The 20,833-nt window shown below is 37.6% G+C and overlaps 1 protein-coding gene across 6 annotated transcripts in view; it reads left to right on the plus strand.

The window, feature by feature from the left end:
• The window catches only part of KIF6 (kinesin family member 6), a 158,100-nt gene that overhangs the window by 130,383 nt on the left and 6,884 nt on the right, over positions 1–20,833 (plus strand). For 4 of the 6 annotated variants that reach the window (XM_039569520.1, XM_039569515.1, XM_039569518.1 and 1 more), the window contains 3 exons: positions 11,605–11,686; positions 12,688–12,823; positions 14,327–14,415. In XM_039569520.1, the coding sequence (XP_039425454.1) occupies positions 11,605–11,686; positions 12,688–12,823; positions 14,327–14,415 (307 nt within the window). The remainder of the gene's footprint in view (positions 1–11,604; positions 11,687–12,687; positions 12,824–14,326; positions 14,416–20,833) is intronic. The other 2 variants (XM_039569516.1, XM_039569517.1) reach the window with 2 other exon arrangements.

Raw genomic sequence — 20,833 nt, forward strand, 5'->3', positions numbered from 1 at the left:
TAACTGCACTTTGAGGCAGTATTTAAAATGAAGTAATGTGCACACTGCTTAAGTATTGACAGCAAAAACACTGTGTCAAAAACTGGGTGGAAAAGATGGGAGAAAAGAGTGGAAAGAAAACCTTTTCCTGGGATTTGCAGTGTTGTGGAAGAAAAGTTGGTGTTTTATTTGATTCTAGTGAAGCATTGTCTTATGATGCTTTAAAGTAGTATTTCTGTAAAATGTAGAGCCTGATGGCAAAACCTTTCTGCTTCTGAGGAGGTTTGTTGGGAGTAAATTGCTGTCCAACTCCATTGTCCCTGTAGAGCTACTTGAAATGAAAAAAATAGGACAAATGTGGGTCTTTGTAAGGAATTTGCATCCTTTGTACAGATTTCAGTATTAAGGAACAGTTTTATCAATATTTTATTAAAAAAATCCCAACCAAACCAAACAAAAATCGCTTGTTTTTTCAGGTTTTACAACTTGAATTTTAGAAATAAGATGCTGTATTTCTGATGTTATTCAAAGAGCTGTTTCCGAGTTCTTTGTTAAGCAAAATTCCCTTGAAAAAGTTGATTCCTCGTGAAAAATAAAATTAAGAGGTGCGTCAGAAACAATAGATATGTTTGAGTCCCTGAAAATGCATACCAGCATTTGACTTAGTGTGGCAGATGCCTAAGAGCAAAGGTTTTGGCATGTTATTTTTATATTTGGATTTGTAACGCATATTTGTTTCAATAAAAAATAGGGATATTTTTCCTTTTTTTTTTTCCTCTGCAGCTTTGCCTGTACCATCTTTTCCTACATTTTCAAAGCTAGATGCCTGTTCTGAAAATATTAGTATCAGTCTATGCCCTTCTTTTTTCTCTGCTCTGTGTTTCTTTAGAGCAGGTTTCATTCTGCTTGCTTACCTTTCCTTGACTAGAAGTGAAAGAACATGATCAACACAGAGTACAGCAGGGACAGACAGTGCTGTATAATGAATGCATCAGGGTACTCCTGCAGGAGTATTCCAGCCAGTTTTAGGAAAAGATTTCAAGCAACGGTTCTTCCAATGCTTGTGATGCTGTCACTACCACATATCTGATACCTGACAGGATGCAAATATGTTGTCCAACGCATTTCTGCGTATCAGAAGAGTTAAAATGGAGAACTGCTGTTCCCAGTTGTCCAGAGTGTTAAATCCCAGAATCACAGAATGATTAGGGTTGGAAAGGAGGTTTAATGATCATCCAGTTCAATCCTCCGGCCATGGGGAGGGACATCTTTCTCTATATGAGGTTGCTCAAAGTTCCATCCAATTCCTGTCCTTGAACCCTTCCAATGTGGCTCATGCCACTAGAAATGCTGGTCCACCACGGTTTGTACCTGCTCTGGATATAAGGGGGGTTCAGGAAGTGTATGGTAGTCCTCTCTGCAGCCATTGCATCCTCTTACAGACATATATAACATTAATTAGTCTAATAATTATAATTGTCTTGAACTCATCTGCTGTGATTTGTGTGAATGGAAAGCACATAGCACTTCCAAACTGCTGGTTTGCATCAGAGTTAATCTATTATTTAAATAAAATGGGCTTGGTTTCTTTCACCGCTTTACAAACCAGAACTGAGATGACATTTAACTTTTTTCATATGAAGCAGAAGAGTCTTGATCTGTACTAATGCCATGAAATGAAGAGACACACGTGTTTTCAATCACAAAATGACAGAAGCTGAGGAAACTGGCAGTTTGTGTTTTCCCACACAAATCCAGCATAGTCCATGGAGAGTAATAGATGGCCTGTTTTAAGACTATCATTCTTGGTGCTGAAAAATGATATCTTATGTATGGGCTAAATAAAGCACTTCAGAGAAATAATCTGAAGTCCATAATTTCAAGGAGTTTTGGTTTTGGTTTTTTTTTGGTTGGTTGGTTGCATTTTTTTTGTTTGGTTGGGGTTTTTTCTCGCAAGAGATAAGGCAACATGTCCCCAGTGCTACCAGGCATCCAAGGGCTAAAATATGCTAAACAGCAGTGTAGTCAGTTTGCAGTAGCCTCAGAATAAGGGAAAGATTTCTCTTAGGAATTCAAAATTTTGATATTCACAATGTTTCTGTGAGCTATGTTCTTCTATGCATTTGTGCTTGAAATGTCAAGCAACAGTGGTGTTTTTGTGAAAGTTCTTGTGCATGCAGCATACTGATTTTATTCCTAGGGTGACCTCTAGTGGCATCAAGGCCGTTTTCCTTAGGGATGAGTTTAATTTCTTTAGTCTATTTCAAAGGAAATAGGAATTCTGAGTGCCAGAAAGCTGTTAAGATTGTGCTTGCTAAAAAGGATGTTGATTTTTCATTGTTTCTAAGACAAAGATACCAATAGCACAACCGGATGAAAATTCAAAACCAGTACCTCTTTGCCTTTTTAAAAGAGTTTTACTCTGCCAAAATAGAGATACTTTTGAATTTGCTTTGTACAATTATTGTAACATATTAGGTACTTTTAGAAATATTTACCAAATAAGTTTTTAAATTTTTGAAACAGTTAAGGACGATTAATTTTGAAAACATATATATGTAGTTGTGTAGAACATTGCAAGTTATTAGACTACATCCTGTGGTAACTGTGAAGTCACACACCATAAAAAACTTACTCTCTTGGTTTTGAATACTATTTTGTGCTTCAAGTCAGCATAGATTATGGCTGAAACTACAAGCTCTTGAAGAGCTTTTTTTTTATTTTTGTGTCTCCCAAGTTGTTCTGTGAAGATGATCACAATCGGAAAAAAGCCATGGATTCAAAGCAGCAGCTGGACAAGCTGCAATGATTCCCTTGCCACAGTACTTGAGGTTTCTTCTTATGTAATATGTTTTGGGGTTTTCCCAGTATTACATAGGAATTAAGTTTAAAACTGTAGGAGTATGTTCTAATAAGAAGACACTTGTTACACCTGTCCCTTCAGGCCTCAAACAGACCTTTCTTTCCACGGGTTTCTCTTCAGTCCTTCTAGGGCATTTTATAGTTTTATTTTTTGCCGTATTTTTTCTACTACTCCTTTTAGCAGGTTTTACTATGTGCAATGTTAAAATCTAGAGTTAGGCATGAGTCTCCCCTTTCAGTTTGTCTTCAAGAAAGGGAATACTGATATTTACTGGAAGTCTTTGCAAATGTGCCCTCCTGAACTGTCAGAGAAAATTCTGAGATTACTTGTGCGTTCCTATTAAGCTTCCCATATGACCTACTCTAATTCAGATATCAGATCTCAGAAAAGAGCAAAGACATTTTTGGATCAAGTGATATTTTTATTAGGAGTCATGAACTTGTAGCGCAGCTACCCAGTACTCAGTTCTATTGACACTGACTTCGGCATTTCACTGTTGTTGGAACAGCTTGCAGTCTCTGTAAGCTTTCTTGCAGTAAGTATTTCTTCTGAAATACTGAAAAGTTCAGTGTGAGTTGCATTATTATTTAGGAACTCCTTCTAGTGTCTAAGAAGTGAGCAAGACAGAATGTGGAGATGAAGTTTTCAATTCTCTAGTTTGATTCTTAAATTAAGATACTAACATTCTGTGGGGGTAGTTACACATTGAAAAAGTCACCAAAGAAGTTTGCAGGATGTCTGTTCATGGAGTTTTCGTGCTATGTCTGGACACAATCTGGTTCAGTTTTCACCCAACCTTGAGCAGTTTGAACCACACAGGCTCCCAAGATCCCTTCCAACCGGAATGATTCTGTGATTCTAAAACAGGACTTGAGGTGGAGTCAAACAAAAAATAAATCTGGTTCTATGCACACAGGCTACAGATTCTAGGCCTAAGCTTGTTTGCTCAGCTTCAGTATATCTTTGAGTACCTCTCTCTTTTGGCTCTAAAAGGTTGGTAGAAAGTTTAACAAAGAATAATATGGAGTTTAAGGCTCTGTAGCTTCTTTTTACTGGCCATGTCCAGTGAGTGTGTTGGGCAGCTTGACTAGTTCTGTTTCAATCAAGCTTTCCTCCATGAAAGCTCTCTGTAATAAACAAAAATTTGGTAATTTAATGAACTGTAAACAACAAATGGAGCTCTTCCACATCTGTGTTTCTGTGAGTTTTTCAAGGTCAGGCCTAGAATAGTAATTTCTCTAGAGCTAACTATGTAAAGGACAGAACAAGAATGAGAAATACCATGGTGAGTGTGATATCCAGCATTTCAGAACAACCTGCAGGTCTGGTGAAAAACTTCTGCCATTTTATTTTTTGCTGAAATAGCTAAAGGAAATTAATTCATTCCTTCTTTGCTGAAAAATGTTTGCATATTTGAGACCAAAAAAAATAATGACTTGGAACAAGTAGCTAATAATATCCCACAAATGTGCAGAGGTTTGATATAACTTCTCCAGATAAGAGTCTTGTCGATAAGTTGTAATTGTTTCTGGATATGTCAGGATTCACTCTTCTCAGTATACAGTACACTGTAATTCAGCCAACAGCCACCAGAACATCAAGCCCAGTGTCCTTTCCTTCACAGGTCACAGGAAAGAACTGAAATATGAGAACTCCCCAAATAGCTCTGTATTTTTTGTACCTTCTTGAGCTGGTGGCCCAGCACAGACAGCCCAGCTGTTCTGCAGCTGCAGCCAGCAGGTATGTGCATGGGAGGACCAGCGAAAGCATGGCACCCCATGTGGGATATGAGTGTGACCAGCAGGGATAGGGGGTCCCAAAACCATAATCTGGTCCTTACAACTGCTCAAGTTGCACATGGCCCTAATCTAACACATGTGCCAGATCTCTGAACAACATCAAAACGAATCTTCTCAAAGAATGACATTCCTGGTGACATGAAATCCTATAGTTGTGGTTTCAGAAATTTTCTGGAAAACTCATACATCATACCAACATTTAAAAAAGCATTTAAGAAACTGTTTTAGAGGATGAGTGGAGTAGCCATGTGGGAGAATGGAAACAAAACTTTCTGTAGTACTTTTGTCTTTACTGTACACTTAACTGAGGTGGGTTCTTAGTACATCTCTCTTCTATTTGCATAGAAAAAACCCATCAGATCTGTGATAGAGGAGCTTCAACCCAGCACCTTTTGTCTTATTTGTTAACCTAAATAATTGGTAGTGCAACCCCATGCTCATAATATATTGATTTCACCAATAATGGTGTGCTTTCCATCTCCTCTACTTGTCTCTTGCAGATGAAAGGACTTTTACTAATACCCTGTAGCAGAAAGATCAAAGTTTTTCAGACTGGTACTTCCATGTACATTTGTTTGGTTAGTATTCACTTCTTGAATCAAGGTGAAAACCTTGTTTATTGTCTAACTTGAAGCTACACATCAGTTTCATGGCCCATCTATACCTGTACACAGCTGAAACAGAAGCAGTTAAGGATAAGCATGTATTTTTCCTTAATATTCTTTCGAATGACATTGCTATAAATTTAGTGTACAGTCCAGAATAAATGCTTCTGGGCATTGTCATGAACGTTGGTACTGACAACCACAGACAGCTCTATGCAGAATGCAGGTAATACACCTCTTATTTTTAGAAACCACTAGGCCTATTGAATTGATCCCACAGCTGCTGTGTGCGTTACGTTCCTAAATGTGATCTGCAAGCACAGACTTTACTGCCCATGCCTGTGTATGTTGTTCATGCACAGTAATCTGTGACATTCATGCACCTTTAGCACCCTTAGGTATGTCTTATTCTTAGGAAAGTTGTGCTATATTATTCTCAGTCAAGTCCTTCTCTTGACCAGGCATTACTTTACAAAAGTTGTGGTGGTTATTGAACTGCAATCTGGACATTGGTGGTGGTATACTCCTAATGTCTCACGTTTGTCATAAGCAACAGACTTCAGAAGAATTTTCCATCCTTTTCTTTCAAGAAGAGCATGAAAAAGCTTAGAAAAGAGATTTGATTTTTTTTTTCCATGAAAGCCCTTGGATTTTGTAGAAATGAATGCTTACAAAGCCTCAAAGCTTATGCATGACAAACCACACCCCTTCTTGGGAGGCAGGAAAAGATCATTCAAACATATCAGGTATGATTTTATCTAATATGAACAAGATAGATGATGCAACAGTAATCTCATGTAATCAAATGGTAAAAAGTATTTATTAAGTGTAGGCAAGAATCTGAGTTAGTAGGGGGTTCCTGGCTAAGACCCAGTTATGTTATTGTTCCACTAGATTAACTGGCATGTATGGAACATATTAAACTTGAAGCATTGGTTTTTGGTTTGGTTTCCCCCCCCCCCCCCCCCAGTATATTTTACTTGTATATTTGGAAAGCAACAGAGAATTTTTAGCCATGATGGTTTCAGAAGCTTGCATGGCTTAAGTGCAGCTGACATGGAGGTAACGCCTTCTGTTTTGTATGCCATCTATTTTCAGGAAGGAAAGTATAGATGACTAGTTTCAAAGAAGAAACTTGAGGGAATTGAAGTGTGAGTCTGTATTTAGGCAAAACAGCTCACTGAGATGGGAAAAATAGCTCTACTTTCCAGGTGTACATTGGAAGTTAGTTAGTTTGAGCCAGTATTGAGCCAGTAAAACAATAAGCAATGCAATGTTACAAAAAACTAAACAAAACAAAAACAACAACAAAAAAGGCAACATAGCAATGGACTCTTTTACTAAATTCAGGGATTAAAATAAAAATCAAAATCAACAAAATACACATGTCCTTAATCCCCTGTGCATCCATTACATTAACTTGTAAAATGATGAAAATAAGACAGTTTGTTTCAATGTATTCTATGACAAACTGGCTGAAATTTTTAAAAAATCTATTAAATTAGGGTTAAGTAAATTGCTCTAAAACCCACAATATAAACTCATCCAGACATTAGGATATTTCCATCTTCCCCTGAGTTACATTGTGCCTGCTCATGTTTGCTTTTGTATAAGGTACATATATGGTACCCAGTGACAAACATACACTGACATGGCCCAGGGGAAGCATAAGAAAGAAAAAGAGGAGAATTACTTGTAAGATTATCTTGAATAATGATAGATGGGTAGTTCTTTTAAAAAAAAAAAAAAGTTACAAATATGTTCCAGTTTGAAAGCACTAAAGCTCAAGTTTGCCAAAAGCTGCAAAGCTGATAAATAAAGCAGTCAATATGTGAATGGGATACTGAAGTCAGTTCTAACTTTGGTTACTTCAAGAGACTATAAATTTAACCAGATAAACACAAGACTATCCAGTGAAAAAAATGAAAATATTTGACTGCAAAAGTACAGCTGGAGGGCAGGGCACAATGTTATTTGAGGCACAAGACAATAAATCCCTAGGAGTTTGACTTCCAGGATACACTCAGGTTGAGAAATATATAAGCACCCCAGAGAGTATAAAGTTCAGGGTCACAGAGAGTTTCTTGCAGAATTTTCTGACGGTAGACAAGAATCTGCCAGAGTATTTCAGGTTGTTGCCAGCTTGCAGTAAACTACAGTGATAACACTTGGTATCTCATGCTAGAAATAGTGTGTTTCATCCATGCTTTCCACACGGCTTTGAAATAGTGATCCAGTTAGCAGGTGCTACAATTTCTCTCTGGTACTGTGTGATTTGTTCATGTAGACTGTTGTAAAATTTACTACTTCCTGTACTCCAAATCTGGCCCTTTCATTAGAATAAAATAATTATATCTTGAAATGCTTCTTACAATCTTCTTTATGGGCAAAAAAGCACCAAAAATTACAAACTTTTGTCATGTGAACTGTCAACTCATGCAGAGGTCACCTTCGTCTCTAAGCAGGCAGCTGGTATCAATTGTATCCTGTGCCTCCCTTCACCAAATGGGTTGTACATGAAGGTGAAGCAAAAACAGTTAACCTGAAAGTAAGCATAGAATTTGCTGGATATTTCCCTACCCAGTGTAGCACTGTCAGTCTCTTCTTTCCATCTTGTGACTCAGTACTCTTAAAAAAGACTTCACAGTTTAGGATTCATAATTTTTGCCACTCAGCTGTATGCGCAGTTATGTTAATGTAAAGAAACTAATACTCGTTATCAGTGCATTGCTGACTGCTGCCAAAATACTTCTGTTGTACAGAACTGGATGGAGATATGCCAACAGAAACTCCTAGTATACACAGAGCCAATGTTTTCCTAAACATGCATGTCATACCTCCCCACACCCCTGAAGCCTGGGGCTGCATTATCCAGGATTAAATTGCAGCAAATGCATTTGTTGCCCAGGAGAAGTCACTGGGGCACGAAAAGTGCATGGGGTATTACACTCCAACAGAATGAAATCATCTCAGCTGATGCACTCAAAGTATAGAGCTAAACTGTACAGCTGAGCTTCATATGACAAACTGTCAATCAATGAATTAAAAGTCAACCCTGACTGAACAAAGCAGATACCACTTTGAGTTCTGTGCAGTTGCAGAAGTGATATCTGATAGTTAATATTTTAGCAGTAGCATCTCTACTACATCTTTTAATGTACTGCAAATTTTTTCATGTAAGTGGGCAAAAGCTGATGTCATGATTTTTCAGTCCTTCATGATTTACACGTACTTTGTATATCTGTGGTTAATATACATTTTCTGTTTCTGCATGGGAAGAAAGATATATACAATAAAAAGAAACTCTTTAGAGGAAAAAAACCTGTAGCCAAAAGGAAGTATTTTTTTCTTAGGTATCTAAATTAAATTTGTGAGTAAATTTTTATGCTTTTTATGTTTTACTGTCTATTTATTCAGTGTCCCTCTAACATTATTTTTAAATGACTGATCCTATGTACTGAAGACTACTGACATCAAATATGAGATACAGTGAGCCAGTACCCTCTGCCTTAGCTTCCTTGCTTCAGCTGTAGCTGAGATTGCCTGGACTGGTAAGAGGAGAGGGGTGTGAGGCAGCAGAAGCCCAGGGGCAGAAAGAGGCCACTTCAGGGATTCAGGAAAGGTAAAGAGGAGGAGAGGGGAGAAAAGAAGTAGCAGGGAATGAGGAAAAGGCAGAAGAAGCAGGAAACATAAGTGTTGAAATACAGTCCGCCAGACCTTAGATGTCTTTTTGCTTGGAACATTAGGAAAGAGCCATAATCCTTTGTATGTGTTAGAGCAGGTGTATTCCAAAAAGGTCTGGTCTTTAGAGCAGAATGTTACTCAGTTCCCAAACACACTGCTACAATGGGCAGGCATGGCAAAAAGCTGAAATGGACCTTGCAACAGCTTGGGAAAAGACACTGGAGAACTTACAGAGCAGTGCCCAGTAGGCATGTTCTGGACTTTACTTACTACTGGGCTTCACCTGACACTGCGATCAGATCTCTTCTGCTTTTGTCACCTGAGCTCAGTGATGTGCACAGGGATGTGCAAGTTTTAGCCATTTATCCAATGCTATTTTTGCTGCCAGGGCCACACCAGCTTGCAGTATACTCATCTCTTTCTGTTCACAAAACTGTGCTGCTGTTCACAAAACTGTGCTGCTGTCCACAGCTGTGTGTCTGCCTTTCCTCACCAGCTAGGAATAATGGGCAGAGCTGTATTCATGGGTGAGGATGCTGGGACCTGTTTATGATAAAGGTTTTCATCTCATATAAAAGGCTTTATTATTATTTCTGAAGGTAGTGTGCAACCAAATAATCCATTCTGCAACATGTAATCAGCAGAAAAAATCCCCTTTCTTTTGCTGTTTTTATATACAAGTGACAAAATTTTGCCTAAGTTTGGCTGACCTTTCAAAGCTAACATAAAAATATTTTTCCAAGTACTAGATGTCATAGCAAAGCAAGGAAGGAAAGCTATATTCTGGTCTTGTATGACTGTGTAATAACTAGCAGAATTTGGTGATGTTTTTGTGTAGGGAAGTCCTCACTTCAGAAACAGCGTTAACATTCTAAGATGTTACTCTTTTCCACCCTATACTATTTCCCTTCTCTATAAGGGGCTGGAGCTGCTGCCTCCTGAACTCAGACACTGTCACAGACTGTGCAAGTAGGACAAATGCACTTCAGTGTGCTCAGGAGAGTCCCCTTTGACCTGAAATTGGCTCACACTAGGTCTGGCTGGAATATTCATGGAAACATAATAAGGATTCTCACATGGTCTGTGAGCATGGCTCACTTGGGAGCCAGTAACTCCCTAAATTATTTCAGTTTGTTCCACAAGAGCACATTTCCCTCAGGTCTGGCTGCTGTGTGTTCATAGAGTTCAGAAAAGCGTGAAGCCTCGGGAGCTCTGCAATGAGTGTCTCCACACAAGTTCCCTCTGTAGCTCTGTGTTTTCCCACATTATGCCTTCTCTTGGGGGTGAAATGTGACAAATCAGAAAATACTTGTCCCTTGTAATCATGGAAAGGTTTATTGCTTTCCTTAAAGTCCTGGCATGGTTATGATGGCCTTTTTATTATCTGTTGTGTTCGGGTATAACTTGTTTTACAATGTCACTGTTGTAGCATCTCCTGCAGTGATGTTTGTGCCTCCTGCCTTGTGTGTTCACTTTAACATTTCAAACAGTTTATATTTTTATCTTTTGAGAGTACCCTCCCCACCACAAATGTCTTCACCCTGTTCTTCTTTTGCAGTCACATGCAGCAAAGCCTTTCAGTGTATGAAATGAGACTTGTGCCTGGGCTTTGTCCACCTTGGCTGTCTGTATTAATATGCTTGAGCTAAGTAATGAGATAAAATGCTCTTCAACTTCATCTGTGTTAAGCTATAGGGTGCTACTACAAAAGATTAATGGTTTCAGCTGGTGTGCTGACAGGCAGAGAGGGGTCATTGCTGCCCTCTTGTTCCAGACAGAATTCATCTCCTTGAAGGGAGGGGTGCACTCCTCAGGCCTTGTGACAGGCTGACATAGAATTTATTTTCTTGGCAGAAATAAGAGTTGGGATGGAAACTTGCATATATTGTACAGCAAATCTTTTGTTTCTTTCACTTTTCTTGAGTTAAAAAGGTCAAACATGTTTTCTTGGGAACCTAAAACTCTTCTCATTCATCCTAGAAACGGAAACTGTTGTAACATTAGTAGGTAACTTTACATTTCCTTTCACCACTGAACATATAAACTACGATGCAAAGACTGTTTTACCATCTCTCAGAATAAGCATATTGTTTATTGCATGTTAAATAGCTCTGTTACAGGATAGGGAAATCATAAACTGCTTTCTTAGGCTAACTTAGGCTACTCTTAAGGTATTTCCTTCTCCTTTACCCTGAAAATTTTCTCACATAGTTTCAGGATATTTTCCTTATTTATACTAATTATCTGAATTTATTGCTTACCAAAGTTAATCTCTCTTTTAAGAGCTACTGGTGTCTCTCCTTTTTGCAACAACTTCTGGTCTTGTTTTTGTTGTCAAAACTGTTGCCAACACTGGTTGAATGCATTTGATAGTGTTTTATGCCAAATATGAATGTTTAACTGGCTTTTATTTATATCTAAAATTAATATTCCAGTCCTTAATGAGGAAAAAGCCCAATTATAAGCAATTTAATTCAAACCACTAGTTATTGACTGTGTCCTCTACTAAGTAAGGCCTAAATAAGGAATTTGAAGAAGCATTTCCAGAACAGAGAAATGGATAATGACCCCCATTTTGTTAACTACCTCTTAAAAGCTAGTTTTTATTTTAGTTAGAAGTTGCTTCTTTGGACATCATCTAGTCATTGCTTAAATCTGATAATTTCTCCTATAGCTGTTTCAAATCCTTCTGCAGAACTAACGTTTGATCCAGTAGAAGAGAATCTTCGAATGCAAATTGAAGAAGAAAAAAAAAGGTATTATTTCTGCCTCAGATTTCTACCATCCTTCAGAAGATAAATTATACTGATAGGATATTCCCATTACAATTCTGCACACACAGATACCCTCAAGGTTTTCTCTGACATTTAAAAAATATTAGCTTTGTGGTTCACTAATAGTTTTAAAGTTCGTGTATATGCTGTTGGTTTGTCTGTCAGATGCCACAGTAGATGAGAGAGGAAAATTTATGCTTGAGCTAAAGGTTAAAAATAAATATAAACAGCTTAATGTCTTTCCTGAGGATTAGTGTTTGAAACTTGTTGTTTGAATCCAAATGTATTGTGAGCCTTTTGGGTTGATTCAGAAAAGTCCTGCCTTTCTTGACCTAAAGAAAACCTTTAGGATATACAGGACTCACTAAGTGTAAATAATATGCTGCATACACTTTTGTTAACCAATCCTTGCTCTAATGTCACTGTAGCCAGGAGGATAACAAAAATAGATACAAGGATATCAGTGCCAAGTATTTTGCTAGCATTTATGTTATTCACAATCTCTGGGGACACTTCTGGCTGTTTCACACTCCTGATAAATCTCCAAGTGTCTGATAGCCAAGAGAGTAATGAAGCTTCCATCTGAAAGGGGAATCAGTCTCAGCTCCTATCTGAATCCGAGATGACCAGTTATTTATTAATGGTAACATGCTGAGAATTCAAAAGAAATCATTTTCATAGTTGATTGAACCTGTATTTTAATTGTTAATCAATGTTGATCCCACTTGAATTTCACTAACTTCTTTATGAAATAAAAGGTTTGTGGAATAAGTTTCTTGCACTTACTGTCCAGTAAAACTTTCATAAAATATGAGAAGTTTCCTTCTACCATCTGTCTGTGTCCTCTGCATCTCTGATTATTACATATTATTTTATAGTTTAAAACTCTGTTAACTGTTCTAGGTAGGATAAACCTTTGTTCAGATATATGTTGTAAAATCTATAATACAATATAATCTATAATACACTTCTTCTTGTATTAGCTATAAAATAGTCTACAGCCACTTCAAAGGGCTGAAGGTAGAGATTGAGCACCTGCAGCTTCTTATGAAAAAAGTGAAGATGAAGCTGCAAAAAGACTTTGAAGTCTGGTGGTCTGAAGAAGCAAAAAAATTGCAGGTATGAAATCACTTTATATTTATTCCATTTTCAAGTAAATATAACATTTTAAATCATTTCTTAAATAAGTAGTTAATTGACTAGATAGAAAGGAGTATGAAGGATGGGATTCGGGGTCTGGCTCACCTGTGCTTATGCCAGTGTCAGTTGGACAAAGGTAATGTGAATTATACTTATGTGAAGCTAAAAAAATCAAATAAACCCATTTTTTGCTGCTCTATTTTCTGGTTTTTATGTTCTCCCAAACAACTTGATTGATAGGGAAGAATGGGCCCAAAATGCCAACAACTCTGAAGGAACATTATCGGATTGCAAAAAATAATCTTTTTTACTGCTAGCAAAACTAAGGTTTCATCAGGTTTTTTGCAGCCAGTCGTTCCTTTTTAGCTTCCTTTGTTTGCAAAGACTCCAGTAACCTTTCAGCTTGCCTAGGCTCCCAGAGGGTCAGCAGCTCCCAGCAGAGTGTGTTTCCTCACTCTCTAGCTGAGGGCCACCAGTGTTTAAGCACAGAGTGCTCTAATGCAATGACTTGTGTAAAATGAACTAAAGAGCTGTCATTTTAACCAGTGTATTAGAAGTTCATAGCACAGCCAGTCTGAAAATGGCACTCTACAGAAACAACATAGCTTTCTTATGCTCCCCTCTTGACACTTATTTAATGGCTTGCAAGTAGTGATATAGCATCTCACAACAAAGCACTGCCAGGAAACGTACATCAGCCTCATGAAAAAAAGTGCTGAGTGCAGTCCATCCTGTATCATTTATTATTAGCTGGAAGAGGAGATTTACTCCTTGAGGAAAAGTTGTTATAAACGAAGAAGTGTTTAGCCCATATTTTGGTTAATTCTCATTAGAGAATACTCTCTCAAAGTATAAATTTAAACTATTTTTAAGAAAAAAGCCTAAAATAAATACAGAACTTAACATGGGGAACTTAGTTATCCATACAGTGCCACCTAAGTAGCTTAGCTGCCAGTTATCATTGCCAAATACTTTTCCAGTTAGAATCCCTAACCATATTAGTGGCAAAGAGGATGATGTTTTAGTCACCTTCCTGTCTAAATATTTAGGCTTTTCAAAGCACTGCAAGTAATATTGTTGAATTCACTGCAGCACATTTTTCTCTATCCCTTAACAGGAGAGGTCCAGGATTCAACCTCTCATGATTCATCAGTAGAAGATTAGAAAACTGGGAAACGTAATTGGGATTGATTTCTTAGATCTTGACCTATCTATACATCTGAGCTCCCTAAGAAACTAAAATCAGTGAACACATGCTGTTACATATTAAAAACCTGTAACTTGAGCTTGAAAATACTTGAACCAATCCTAAATACTTTGTTCAGAAGTGTTTGTGCAAGTGGAGAAAATACTGTGTGATTCAGACTCTGTGTTTTCTGAATGAGTCATTGCTTACCTTGTTATTGCTGAAATTTATAGGCCATTATGAAGCACTCTAAAAAAATCCTATCCTCATAATTTTGTTTTTCAATCTAAACCCAGCAGGAAAAGCCAGAGATGGTTACCTCACCAAACACTACCACTGTTTATCCACAGTTTATCAGATCCTCACTGCATCTATCAACTAACAGGTAAACTGTTTATTTTTCTCTTCCTTCCTTACATGGGAAAAAATGCAGTTTTAGTAATAGTGCAGTTCTCCAGACTGCTTCTGCAAGTGTCACACTGAAACACTGTATTTTCAGTTACAACGGAAATGATTGTGTAGAAAATGAAATTTTATCATTCCGTTTTTTGGAAGACCTATTGAAGGTAGCTTATTTTACCTCAGTTCTTTTGACTTGCTGGTCTTGGAACCTTGGAAACCTTTCTCTAGGGGCCCCATGACAGCTAAGAAAGGCAAGGCTGTTATCAGTCAGTTTTGCTGTATGAGGAGACTATATCTCTTCTGGGCTGTATGCAGGGGACTTCAAAAAGATTTTTAAATTATTTCATATATATCCTAGATAGATTTGCTACTGAAAAATGTCATGGTGCTACATTTATGCAGCATATTATTCCACAATGATATTATATTTGATATTGCAAGATGCTGGTGCATCATCTACAGTAGAAAAATGTAATCATCTTGGTTGTTTCATCAACAGTCACCTCTGATTTCAAAACCATTAATTTAAATTTGCAGTAATAAGTTTTTCATAACCATCAGAGAAAGTAGAGTGCAAGAAACCACATACCTGACTGTGCAGGTTTCCATACTCAAGGACAATAAATTCCTTCTTCCTTTCTCCCTCCCTGTTCCTCTTTCCCTCCTCACCTTTCTCTTGCTCTCTTTCTCCTTCTCTCTCCTCCTTCTCCTTATACAATTACCATTTCTCTGAGTGTCTTTACCTAAAATTTTATGACAATAGTCTGCACAAATGATGTTTCCTGCTTTTCAGCAAACATATCTCCTACATGCCATTAAATAATGAATACTGAATTTTCGTAAAACTGCAAAATATCTTCTATTTTAAATTTTCATGTATCTATAGTAAATGCTCCATAATCAGTACAGAAAATGATAGACATAGTCCTCTGAAGTTGTCTGAGAAGGCATTTTCAGATGTCTCAAACTGACGAGAACCAACTCCAGTCTTCTATACTTTGCTTTGGTTCTTATTTTGTATCCTCTCAGACTTAGGCATTAATCACTTTGCCAATGGTTGGCAGGTTTTAGGCCTAGTTTGTGCTGTTCATTTCTGGTCTCAGGCTGAAGGTTACTTGTCCCAGAGAAAAGCTGATGGAAAGAACATGAAAGCATTTTTGGTCTGGCTTAGGACAAAGTCAGCTAAATTAGTGCAAGCAATCCATGACTGTCACTCTCTGACTGTCACTCTCTTTAACTTTGTACTGTCCTTTGAACTAAGCACCTCTTGCACAACCTCTCTGCTCTGCTGATCTTAGGAACAACAAATTTCAGTTGGTGTGCTGATGCATTGCTCAGGAGAGCAATAGCTTTTTCAGACTAATTAAAAATTCTAGAATTAAAAAGAACATATGGTAATGCCCAGGCACTTTCCAGTGCATTGGAAGATTGGCCTCCAGCAGTGGTGAATCCTCCTTCCCCTACCCTAGCTCAGAAAGAAAATTGCATAACTTGCTTCTTTATGTTTTTTTAAGCTTTTCTATCCAATGCCCTTACTATTCATGTTTATTACTGGAGGACAGGTCTAAGAAAAGTCCATCTGGCATTTTGACTAGAATGGGGAAAGGTGCCTGCTTGCTTTCAGCTGCCAAGCTTACTTCAGAGTCCTGTACTGCCCCACATGATTTCCTGCAAAAAAGCAGATGTTCTTTACAGTGAACAGTTTCTCTGTGTCTAAGTAATGGGCATACTGACTGAGACTGACCGGATCATCCTCACATACACATCACAGACACAGAATATTCATCTTCTGGAACTAAAATTGTAGAGGGAGTTGGGATGAATGTAGTTTTACTTTCCCATCTCTATCAATATTCTTGCAATCATCTTTAAAAGCCAAGTACTCTTTCCTTCCTATGGTTCTAGAAAGTTGATCTTATTTTATGTTAGGTTGTTTAAACATATTTTCGTCAGGTACATTTCCAGTGGGATGTATATGGAAGTAGAAACACTGTTTCTGCTTTTTCTGAGGCAGGAGTTACAGGCTTAACATCCCACTGTGCATGAAAGTTTACTTTTTCCCCTACTGAGGCAATAACATTTTAGAGTAAAGGTTTCAAATTTCACAGACTTTAAAAGAATAAAATAGTAGAATATTTATTTCCCAAGGATTTCCTTGACCCCAGCTGACACAGGAACTTTTGTGTAGAATGAGTCCAGGCTACAGGCGCTTCTCTTGGTTACACAGTCCTGAGACACAAATGGCTTTTTTCTAACTCACCTAGAAATCAACAGTCTCTTTCTTTGGAATGATATTTCTATCTTCACCCAGCAGAACAACCAGCCACAAAAGCAAAAGTTGGCATAAATCGTATTTGTTATAATGTGGTGTAAATAAAACCTGTTTCCAAGATGGAATTCAGTTAACAGGTGTGTTCAATAGATGTAAGATCTAAAACTTAGCAGGCTTTATGTCAGAAATCTAAGACTGCTGTTGACAGAGTAAGTATGCAGTAAAACCATTCAGACAAACTCCTGAATGTGAATGGATGTAAATACAATTTTCAGTCTAGAAATAGTAAGTTACATATCTCAGCATGCAAAGGATACAGGTATATTCCTAACCTTTCTTGAGATCTTTGTATGTGTTTGAACAAAGTCTTTTGATCACCTTCTAATGCATGATTTGTGTGGATTGCTATTGTTTGACACACCTTAGTCATGTTACCAGAGAAAATTAAGCCTTGGGAAGGTTCAAATTGCATTTTATACTAAGTAAACTTATAACTGCAATAACAGAGAAGGGAAGCTGGTAATCTTGTTGAAGCTTAAGAAGGATACACACATCTAAAAGGCACTTGATTCATGGCCAAACATGTCTCTTTTTTCAATTGAAAGAAATGGCTAAATTGTTAAAGTGTCAAAATGAGTCTGTGTTAATAAAAGAGTTTAATAGTGAGCATTTCTGCCTCAGTCAGGAAGATCTGGAAGTTTGTGGTGCTACCTGCAACTCATACTGTGTACATGTTTATGTCTCTTAATGGATTCCTGTCAAGTCTGCGAAAAGTCTGAAAATGCATGTTGGGCTCAGCACTCCATGTGTACTCCACACATTCAGAATTCAAGTACAGACTTTTGTTCTTCCTCATACAGTCTCTCTCACAATGGCTTTCATTTAAGGAATCTATCAGATCCTTGTCTCTTCAAATTAATTCTCTCCCTGAACATTTAGTTTCAATAGTTTTGAACTGTTCTGGTATTCCCTTTGAATCAAATAAATGTTACATAATTATTCAAATCTTATAAAAATTTTGGATTTTTTTCCTTCTCTCAGAAGGAATGCATTCCTTTTTATCTCAGCCAAATCTTTCTTAACCTCACTCATTTCCTTTTACTGAATCTCATTTGTCCTATTCCAGCAAGTCCCACAGTATGTTCAATCTCAGAATCCTTGGCTGTCCTGTTTCTTATTCAGAATCTTCCTGGCACTTTAAATTCCCTTGGAGATATTTTCAAGTAACTCTTCATGTTCTCTGATGATTTTTAGCATCAGATTTTTTTAACAATTATTGTCCTGGATTGCAAAATTTACCCCCTATATTAAGGCTATGTGAAATAAGGTCAATGTTTACATATTTTACAGCATTTTCTGTCTAATCACTTTTTATTCCTGCCAATTTTATGCAGTGTTACATAATGATAAAACATAATCTGGGAATAACATCATCAATTAGTGACATTTCAAAGGTTCTCACATTCTTTGGCAACAACTGGAACAATTTATCTATGAATTTCCAAGTTAGGCCAAATTTAATTTTGTAGCCAACTACTAAAATGTTCAGCTTTTATGCAGCTTGAATCTTTCCTGTCTGTACACTGAACATCTGTTCCCCTCATGTCCAAAGCTCAGATAACTGGAGAACTGCAGCTGAGGTTTTTTAAACATTACAGAGATTGCACACTTTCAAACTTTCCGCTTTTCATTTTAATCTACCTGATTTTCCCCTATTTTTCAGCTGGCAAATTAAGCATTCATACCATCATTGCTCCAGCTCCTCTACCCCATGTACTTGATGGAGCTGATCAGTCCATGGATCAATTGTCTCTGGCCCTTGGGTTCCTGCAGCAAGGGAAACACTGCTGCAACACTGTGTACATCTGTATGACCACTGCCCCATGCCTGACTGAGAAATACACCCCAACAGAGGATTTCCCCCTCCCCCTAAAAAAAAGCAAGTTATCCACTGAGTGAAACTTCAGGTACTAGGTTATAAAAACAAACAGATCTATAAAGTGGACAGACTATCTTTAATCTCCAGAAAAAGCAGGGATTCTGCTGAAGTTGTCAGGGGACAGTCTTTGAGATTTCTTAAACTCAAGGAAAAATCAGATAGATTCAGAATGAAAATGGGAATTATACACTGTCAAAAGAAGCTGAATAATGTTAGAGGTTAAAGCTTAGGAGACAGACAAAGAGACAGGACTTACGTACCACGCACATCCACCCAAATCCAAAATGTGAGTGCCTGTTTGCACATTACAGAAATGTAGAATGGCACCTCTAGGGATCTCTAGATCCAACCCCTTGCTTGAAGAAGACTTTCATCACACTAAAGCATGTCAGGCATGGTTTTGTTTGGCTTTGTTGAGCATCCTGAGATGTTCAGTCCTTCAGGTTGGGCACACAAAGAGGGGTATCATTACCCCACCCCATGCAGGCATAATAAATCTCCATTAAATTTAGAGAATTACTAGAACATTTCTCGGTTTTTTTGCATCACTGGAACAGCATCTAACACTCGGATGAAGGAAAGTCCTGACTTCTAAAAATGGGCTAGGAACAAGTTGCATCTGAGCTTACAAACCACTGCACATCAAAATTACACTCTTTTGTCCTCTTATGATTCAACTTATCTTGCAATGCCATTATCAGAACTTCGGTATGAAGGATGCAAGTTATCCCCGTACAGACCATCCCTCTAGCCTAGGAATTAGAGAAATCTCTAGGATATATAAAACATGGATTTGAGATGTGCCAAACTGAGGGACCCATTGGTTAGATTAGTACCCTAATTGTTAAGCTCTCATGTGGAAACAGATCTTTGAGTCACTTCAAAACATAGTTATAAGCTTATAAATTTCCTTAACTTGCAGGAGGACAGTTTGCATCCCACAATAAAAATGTCTGCTTGCAACCCCACATGCACAAGATAGGAGGTTAAGGTCCATCTCTAAGTACTGTAATGTTAATTTCCTGATTCTGGGCATCATCTCAGTTAAAGTGGGTTTTTTAATACCACTTTCCTTGGGTGCCAAATTCTCCCAGAGCACCCTCAGGCACGTTTTGCCATATTGTCCCTGGGTCCAGGAATCCACTTGAAAGTGACATCCCTAGAGTTCCAACCCCACCACACCTGTAGTATATAAGTTTTTTAAATCAATCAGAATCTAAATCCCCTTTCAAATGGGGATTTAACAATTTTGGATAATAATTTTATTTTCATTTCAATGGAAAAAAAGGTAGTTCAAGCATATAAACTACTGCAGCTTAAAAATAAAATACTTCAGCTGACTCACAGTATTTATAAAATTATATATTTTGTGCATGGCAAAGAGAAAGCAAAGATGCTTATTTCAATGAAAAGAAAGCAATGGAAAAGAATCACATTAAGTGACATTATGTTTGTTGTAGGCTAAGAATAGAGTCAGGGATAGTTGCTATGGTTCAGCTGATGTGTAGTGATTTATTAAACCACAGTCATATGACCTGGATGCCTCACTATCTCAGGGCAGAGACATAGAGGCCTTTTAGGAAACTGAATTTAAAACACTAAATCACTTCATTTTTAAGAACTGCCAAATCAATGGAAAAAATGTTCAGGAAATCCTAAAGCAGAACAACGATATGAGGTTCCCAGATATTGTTAAGCCACATAGTAGGTAATAACATCACACATCCTTTCTAGCTCTTGTAATATGTAGGTGTAATAAAGTACAGAATATTATTAACATTAAATACGATATTGCTTTAGTTGAATTAGGCAGGTGTGAATGGTGTGGGACTCGAGGAGTTAAAGAGACTCATTCAGGAAACCTGGAGCTGTTCGACTGAAAATGACTTATACTCCTGGGTACAATATCTTCTGCAAAACTGAATCTGGCACAGTGTAATACAATAAAATTTTAGTAATAAATTTCTTTCCCTTTTCAAGTTCTTTGCCAGAAATATCAATTCGTCAGCCAACAATGAACAAACTACTGCAGAGTTAGAAACGCAAGAATTTGCCAATCCTGCCATCTACTGGAAAAATCCTTACACTGAGTAATTCAGTTTTTCCACTCTAAGATTGGCACCGGATCTGGCAGTATATGCAACCCCCAGGAAAAGGAGAGAGTTCCTAGATATCCAGTGGCACAAAGCT

Source organism: Corvus cornix, chromosome 3 (assembly GCF_000738735.6).
Source record: "Corvus cornix cornix isolate S_Up_H32 chromosome 3, ASM73873v5, whole genome shotgun sequence".
Classification (NCBI taxonomy): Eukaryota; Metazoa; Chordata; class Aves; order Passeriformes; family Corvidae; genus Corvus; species Corvus cornix.